This window comes from Bubalus kerabau, chromosome 3, assembly GCF_029407905.1.
Source record: "Bubalus kerabau isolate K-KA32 ecotype Philippines breed swamp buffalo chromosome 3, PCC_UOA_SB_1v2, whole genome shotgun sequence".
Classification (NCBI taxonomy): Eukaryota; Metazoa; Chordata; class Mammalia; order Artiodactyla; family Bovidae; genus Bubalus; species Bubalus kerabau.
This window is the reverse complement of record NC_073626.1, coordinates 36,159,973-36,168,345: the sequence shown is the minus strand read 5'-3', so window position 1 is coordinate 36,168,345 and position 8,373 is coordinate 36,159,973. Positions and strand designations below refer to the sequence as shown.

At 51.4% G+C, this 8,373-nt stretch overlaps 1 protein-coding gene across 1 annotated transcript; it reads left to right on the top strand.

The window, feature by feature from the left end:
* Positions 1–287: 287 nt before the first annotated feature.
* On the top strand, positions 288–959 carry CIMIP3 (ciliary microtubule inner protein 3). The gene is made up of 2 exons (XM_055574412.1): positions 288–362; positions 534–959. Exons 1-2 carry the CDS (start codon positions 288–290, stop codon positions 861–863), a joined length of 405 nt encoding a protein of 134 aa, XP_055430387.1. The 3' UTR covers positions 864–959.
* The last annotated feature ends 7,414 nt before the right edge of the window (positions 960–8,373 follow it).

The window sequence follows — 8,373 nt, the reverse complement described above, 5'->3', positions numbered from 1 at the left end:
CAAGCCATACATTCTGGCCATTAATATATTGGGTTGGTCCAAAAGTTCATTCAGGGTTTTCCGTAGGATGTTATGGACTTTGGGGCCAATCAATAGAGAGACTAATTCAGTGTGTGAAGGGCAGGCTGGGAAAGCAAGCGATAAAGAAACAGGAAGAGTTGGTAGAAAGCTGGAGTCACCTTGTAGGAGAGAGGATGGAGGCCTGGCAGGGGGCAGGGAGAGAAGGATGTGGGGGACATGGATGGACAGACCAGATGCAGGGGGAAGGGGCAGGCGTGGGGTTGGAGATGAACCCCGGGTTCCCAGCCTCTGAGCTGATCGAGGTCTCCAAGAAGCAAACCAAGTCTGTAGAAGCAGGTCCGGTGGGGGGGACCTTGAAGGCTTTCTCCTGCCTGCAAGTGTCTAGCTCTAGGGCCAGCAGGGCTGGGCTCCAGGCGTAGCTCTGTGGGCCTCTTGGCAGTGCCCCTGCCCCCTCCTTCCTGCCCTTGGCCCTCGCAAAGTCCCCAGCTCTCCCCTTCTTTCCTTCCTCCCAGGACTCACAGAAATCCTCAGTACCCAGTCATGGGCCGAAGACACCATCAGGCCAAAAGGTGCAGGCTCCACACCGTCCCCTGTCCTTGTCATGGAAGCAGGACCGTGAGCAGACTCTGGCAGCAGCCTATGTGCCGGTGGCGGTGGACCCCAGAGGGCAGAACCCGGACAAGCTCAGGTTCAATTTCTACACCTCCCAGTACTCCAACTCCCTGAGCCCCTTCTACACCTTGCAGAAGCCCACCTGCGGCTACCTGTACCGCCGGGACACCGACCACACCCGCAAGCGCTTCGACGTGCCTCCTGCCAACCTGGTCTTGTGGCGCTCGTAGGCCTGTGCCAGTCAGAAGCCCCCTACCCTGCACCCTCACCTCCACAATGCTGGGTCCCCAAGGGGAAGGGCTGCTTCCTCCCGGAGGAGCAGAAAGTGCCTGGGCTAGGACGGCTGTGCCCTGCCCACTGTCAACAATGGCAAAGGGAGGTCTTGCTTTTCAGCAGCAATTAAAGTTTCTTCTTCCTTTCCCTGGCATCTGAATGGGTGGCTGTGGATGGGTAAACTGAGGCCACAGGGGGGCTGTAAGCAGGGTTATAGCCAGAGGTGCCTGAAGACTTGGAAGGACCTGATTCTCATCAGCTCACCCCAAGAGTAACCCCAACTCCCCTGCAGAGCCTGAGTCCCAAGCAAAACTCATGCTGGCCACACCCTGCCTGTAGTCCCGGTTTGGCAACTTCTCCAATAAGAGCTACATCAATCGACTGATCTGGGGTTGGAGCAGCCACTGGGGAAGGGGGATGTCCTGCAGGGAGTGAACCTGATCTCCAGGGAGCCTCCTCTCTAGCTCCTAGTTTTACATAAAACTGCCTCTTCTGACTGGTAGTTTTTTAGGTGAGGGATGGACTTCCCATCTCAAGTCTCCCCTCTGGTCCAGCAGAGCTGATGCTGAGTTTAGTTAGGATCATGGGCCGTGGTTCACGGAGAAGGAGAGTAAAAGCAGAGTGAGCTTGACTCCTAGCCAGAGTGAGTCCTTGGTCACTGCCGCCTAAGGCTGGATCCAATGGCCTGCTGGCGCCAGCTCAAACTGGCCTGTGAGAGCTGGCAGTGGGCAGCTCCCAACTCCACAATCAGTGACTTCATGCTGGTAGCTTGAAACCAGTGAGTGGAAGTATTTACACCCAGGAAACCAGCAAACATCTATAAAACAGGATTTCTTTTTTTCCAGAGAGCCAGTAGTTAAATATTTACCAGCAGACGACTGAGTGATTCTAACTGGTTTCATTTCTAGGAATCATGTCTTATTGCAGGTAGAGTGGTGGATTCAGTGGTGCATACTTCTAGGGCACAGGAGACAAGGGGGCTGGTGTGGGATGAAGAGATAGGATGCTGGGGACCCAGACAAGCAGCCAATGCACTAGCCAGAGGGTGTCCCTGGACACCCTTCTCTGAAGAGAAGATGGCAAGCCAGAGAAAAAGGATGAGAGGGTGTCCTAAATATATCACCTAACATCAAAGGATCCAGGTTTTTCTATGTATTATATTTGAAGTAGGCTGTCTTTCAAATTAGAGGCTTTCCTCGAATGTCTAGTGATCCTTGGCTGGAAGCAGGCCATTTGGCATCGGTTTCAAGTCTCTCCTTCCTGGTTGTTCATGGAACCAGTGTGGGAAGGAGCTGGGCTGGGGTCTCACTTTTCATATGCAGACTTTGCCATAACTTTCTGGTTTCCAAAGCAGCCTTTCTCTCCTCTAGAGCTATCTCTCGAGGCTAGAGCTTGTCCAGTTCAAGTCTCAGAATAACCTTCCCCCAGGGCCCGGAGGAGAGAGATGACACCTTAAGATGTCCATTCTGCTGCCTTGAGGAGGGCCTCTGGGGAACTAGTTGCTCCTGACACATACTTTCCACCAGTACCCCTACTTCTGTCCCACCTGTCCTGTACCCCAGCCCCCACGACACCTTCTGTGCCCACCTCCTGAGCTTCCAGAGTCCTGTGGTGGGAATTTAAAATTTTATTTATTCTTAATGTATTTATCTGGCTGCACTGGGTCTCAGCTGCTGCACTGGGGATCTTTAGTGGCAGCATGCGAACTCTTAGTCATGGCACGTGGGATCCAGTTCCCTGACCAGGGATGGAACCCAGGTTGCCTGCATTGGGAGCATGGAGTCTTAGCTACTGGATCACCAAGGAAGCCCCCCTCCTGCTCTCTGAGCACACTCAGGTTTCAACTTTCCGCACTCTGGGAAGGCACCACTCGTCCATCTGTTTCTCTTGTCCAAAATTTGTATTAGAACCTGTCATCTGCTATCTTCTTCTTCTTGGTCTCTCTGGATCTGCAGCTTTTAGAAATGAATTGCCATTTCAGTGTGCTTTTCAAGAGGCAGAGATAAATGCAAGTTTTCAGCACAACCCGAAGCTGTACCTCCCAACAGTCATCCCACAGACACTGGGTGAACAACTAGCGCATGCTGGGCCCTTGGGCTACAAAGACGAACAAGAATCATCTCTGCGCCCCCAGACCCTGAGGAGTGGGGGCGGGGCCCGTATCTGCACGCGCTCAACTGACGCCTCCTCCTCGCTCCTGGAGAAGGTCGCCCCCTAGAGGTTCACCTTGGTAAGGCGGCCTCCACCGACGCTTCCAGGACACCTTGACAGAAGCCAGCCAAGGTGCCAGGTTGGTCTGGGCGGGACACTCTCTGGAGGCCCAGAACCTATGCTTAGGGCTCTGTTGTGTTTCTGTGGAGGTGGCCAGTGGGCAGACGGGCACGTTGGAGCGAGTCAGTAGGGACTGGGATTGCCACCCCTCCCATCCCTTCCCGGCGTGGCTTCTACCTCTACACCCCTGCCCGCCATGTTCCCTCTCCTTGGCATCATTCAGCCGCGTAGGTGCTCTCACTCTGGTGTGGCATCTGTCCCGGGAAGGAGTCCTGCAGACAGAGCAGCCTGGGGAGGCCACGGTCCTCTCTCAAGCGGCCACAGCATGCGCCGTCCACTGAGACCCTCTGTACTCCTCTCATGGGTCCCAGTCTTCCTCCTCCCACGGTCCGTCTCTTCCTCCTCCCACGGTCCGTCTCTTCCTCCTCCCACCGGTCCAACTCTTCCTCCTCTCATGGGTCCCTCTCTTCCTCCTCTCACTCTCACGGGTCGTCTCTTCCTCCTCTCAGGTATTCATCTCTTCCTGGATGCCTCGCTATGGAGCCCCATCTCCTTGACCTGGCATCTGTGTCTCTGGGGGAGGGATGGGGAGCAGGACTGCTAGAGCCCCTGCAGAGGGAGAGGCTGGGCTCTCGGGCTGGGGAGCTGTGGATTCCATTCGCACCTTGGGCTGGAGTGAGGGACAGGGCCCCACAGCCAGCCGGAGTGAGCTCCCTGTGGGGGGATTGCTCAGGCAGAGGGGCCACAGGGAAGGCGCTAGACTCAGGGGCTTATAGATCCTGTAGGTTCATCCAGCCTTTCGCCCAGAGACTTATTTTTTCCCCCAGCAGTGTGGCTTATGAGAATCTTGGTTTTCTGACCAGGGGAAAGGTTGGTGTGCTGCAGTCCATGGGGTCACAAAGAGTAGAATAGGACTGAACGGCTGAACTGAACCGACCAGGGATTGAACCCTGGGCCCTTGGCAGTGAAAGTGAAGTCCTAACCACTGGACTGCCAGGAAGTTCCCTTCCCAGCGATTTGACAACTTAGGCTAAAAGCAAGAATTTAACATGGGAAAACTTTGGTACATTACCACTTAAAAATTTTGTGAACCTGAGAATGTGATTTTTCTGCCCCCAATTTCTTCTGTATCACATGGAAATAATAACATCCATCCCACAGGACTGTCGGAGAAGGCAATGGCACCCCACTCCAGTACTCTTGCCTGGAAAATCCCATGGATGGAGGAGCATGGTAGGCTGCAGTTCATGGGGTCGCTAAGAGTCGGGCACAACAGAGCGACTTCACTTTCACTTTTCACTTGCATGCATTGGAGAAGGAAATGGCAACCCACTCTAGTGTTCTTGCCTGGAGAATCCCAGGGACGGGGGAGCCTGGTGGGCTGCCATCTATGGGGTCGCACAGAGTCAGACGTGACTGAAGCGACTTAGCATTAGCATAGCACAGGACTGTCTTGAGCCTGTTCATCGAGCTTAGCCTGGTGTTTTAGACAAGCTCTAGTCTATATTAGCTCTCTTGAATCTTATCTTATCATTCATTCATTCAATAATGTTTTATTGAGCCCCTCCCAGTCAAATGTTACTCTCAAAGAGATAATTGGGGGGGTGGGGTGTAATGAAGGAACTATTTGCAGGTAAGAGGGCATGGTTAAGGGACTGATGATATGCCTAGAGGGTGGCAACAGAGGGAAGCCCTTCTTACCCCTAAGCCTGAGGGGTAGAGGGATGAGGCTTTGTCACAGCAGACTGGAGAGAGTTCTAGCAGGAGCTGTAGCTGAAAGTCAAAGAAAACAACCAGGACCCAAACTGTGGCCCAGCAGGGATGGAGGGGAACAGATACCCAGCCTCGGTCTTTTTCCATCCTCCAGTCTCCTAGCAGTGCTTCTCAAAGGATGAAACTAGCTTGAAGCCAGAGGGTCAGGGAGCCCAGGTGATCCAGTCCACAGGGTTCAGCCTCCTGGGGCTCAGAGCAGACCAATAAAGGTAGAGAAGGAGTGAGGCAGGGGCCAACAGCATAACCAGCACATGACCATGTGGGATCCATGGTACTGGGTGCTGGAGTGTTGTAAAAAAATGAGGAAGACAGAGGTCTCTACTGGGGATCTTGCTGGATTCCTGAGGACAGGCTGGTAATAACCAGCTGCTTACAATTCCAGAAAGAAATGAGTGTTCTGTCTGTTATTGTAAAAGTGTGACTATCATAGACTTTAAAGTAAGCTGTAATGACTTCCACCTGTTGTTCCTGCCTTTCTACAGTCCCCTCCCTCTGAGTGTGGGTGAGACCTGTGGCTTGCTTCTACTCCACAGACTATGGCAAAGGTGATGGGTGTCACTTCCTTGATGAGGTTCCACTATATGAGATTCCATTTTAGCAGATTACAGAGAGGATCTCCTCGCTGACTTGATAAAATAAGCAGCCATGTTGAGGAGTCTATGTAAGAAGGAACCGTGGGCAGCTTCTAGAAACTTTGGGCAACTTCTCGGACCTGAGAGTGTCCTCCAGACAATGTCTAGCAGAGAGCCGTGTCTTCAGTCCTACAGTCATAGGAAACGAGTTCTACCAAAGACCTGGATAAGGTAGAAGTGGTTGCTTCCCCAGTCAAGCCTTCCGATGAAAACATAGCCCAGATGGTACCTTGTTTCCAGCCTTGTGAAATCCTGGGCAGAGGACGCCGTTGAGCCAGGCCTAGACTCCTGGTCCACAGAAGCTGTGAGATAATAAATGTGCATAATTTGAAGCTGACGACTTTGTGGGTAATTTGTTATGCAATGTCGAAAACTAATAGAACACATAAGCAAGATGTCAGAGTGCTGAGGCAGGGAAGGTGAATCCTGCAGAGATGCAGAAGGCTTCACAGAGGAGGTGGCTTTTGTGCTCATGCATGAAGAGTGAGGAGGATGTAAGCAGAGATGGAAAGATGAGCTGTCACCTCCTCCTTGACCTCTTCCTTTCAAACCCTGGGCCTGAAAGGACTCTGCAAGGACATGGATCCTAGCCTGGGTCCCAAGCGAAATAAAGGGAGGAGCCCTCTCTGCCCTCTTACCCCCAGAAAAAACCATGCTCCAGAGAACTTGATCAAAGCAGGCAGATCCCAGAGTCCCCCTCCCCTGCAATGCACCCTAAGTCGATCGTTTTAGGTGAAAGAGAAGTAAAACAGTCCCATTTGATTCTTTTTTCAAAAATGGTTATCTTCTGTTTCTGTGAGCAACATATGTGCATTATGAAGTGTTATTTTTAAATTTTTTAATTTATTTTGGCTCTGCGTCATGGCTTACAGGATCTTAGTTCCCTGACCAGGAATTGAACCTTGGCCCTAGGCAATGAAAATACCGAGTTATAACTATTGAACTGCTGGGGAATTCCCATGAACCATTTTTTGAGACGCAGATTATTTATTTTAAAGCAAAGATTAAAAAATCACTGGTGATCTCATAACTTAGAGATGACCCTGTTAACATTTTGGTGGTTTCCTTCTCATCATAGGTGTCATGTTCACAAGTCACAAGGACAACTGTATTGGCATCACTCTGGTCTCAGTCTTTCTCTCTCTCTGGTCTTCTAAAGGGGCATTCTTAACTCGGGTCCTTTGGATGAACTTTCTCAGAATAATGGGCAAAAAGAGCTGGAGAACTGGAAAGGAGACCATCTAGTGGATAATCGAAAGGAAGAAAACTGCTCCCTGGGGGAAAACCTGATCTGAGAAGGCAGAGACCTGGTCCAGAGCACATAGCCTCCCCACCCCATCCCATCCTCTGTTATATCTGGCAGATGCCTGTAGATCAGGCCAGAGAAACAGCCCCCAGAGGTTCCTCTGTCAAGGAGGGAAATCTCTCCCTGGGTGCCCAGGGTTCTGCTTCTGGTGGTTCTTCTGTGCCCTGAGCTGTTGGAAGGGGGTGTCCCCCTGAGAGAGGGCTTCTAGAGCTGAGCAATATTCAGGAGCACAGATCCCATCACTCCAGGCTCCTCCCTCCACCCAGCCAGTGCTCACAGCCTGTGGATACACAGGACTGGGCCCTGATGGCTGGAAGGCTGTGATTGCCCTTTTTTGTTGAGCTGGGCCATCTCTCTGAGCTGACCTCTCCAGACCCAGTTCCTTCTGTCCAGTTCTTAGGAAGTGATCTTAGGATGACAGCCTGACACTCTTCCCACAAAACTGTATAAGAACTACCGTCTTCCTGGTGCCTCCGTCCTCAAACTGCCTCTGAGGGTTCTAGTTTGCTTTTTTTTTAAAATATGTTTTTGATGTGGACCATTTTAAAAGTCTTCATTGCATTTGTTACAGTATTACTTCTGTTTGATGTTTTGATTTTTTGGCCATGAGGCATGTGGGATCTTAGCTCCCCAAGCAGGAATCAAACCCAGGGATCTAACCTGCACCCCCTTTATTGGAAGGCGAAGTCTTAACCACTGGCCTGTCAGGGAAGCCTCCTCTAGTTTACTTTTTTATTTAAATGAAGAGAGGGTGGCCCATGTAGCAGATGAGAGAAGCAAACAGGGAAGGGACAGGACAGAGCTAGGGCTTAAGTGCACTTGAACGCTGGCTGGGGAATTCTCTGGCGGTCCAGTGGCTAAGAGTCCACGCTTCCCACATGCCACCACCAAGAGTTCGCATGACACATCTAAAGATTCTGCGTGCTGTGACTAAGACCTGGCAGTGCAGCCAAATAAATAAATATTTTTAAAATTATATATATATATATATATAAATAGTCTATGGCCAGAGAGTATCCCACTAGAGATCAGAGAAAGATGTTGCTGCATAGATGGGCTTCTATTCTCAGCCAGGGACGCTTCCAGGACCAGCAGGTAGCAGCACACTCATGCACCTGTGTGCCTGCACTCACAAACACACATACACACACACACACACATGCCCCAGGCCACTAGGCACACACTCAATGTCCCCTCCCCCATGCCCCTGAGTGGTGATGGTGTCAGGTTTAGAGTGAGATGGAGGGCTGAATTCAAGCCTCCCATGATGGGAAAGATGCAGCTTCCAGGAACATAAGTGTGGTCAAAACAGGACCAGTGTGTGTGTGTGTGTGTGTGTGTGTGTGCGCGAGGCTATGTGTATTTGTGCAGTTTTATGTAAAAGGGGTTTCCCTCTGACTTCTCTGGTCTCATCTGGGGAGCCCATAAACTCAGCATCACCCAGGCCCTCTCATATATTAACTGTCCGTGGTGTGATTGGAACCC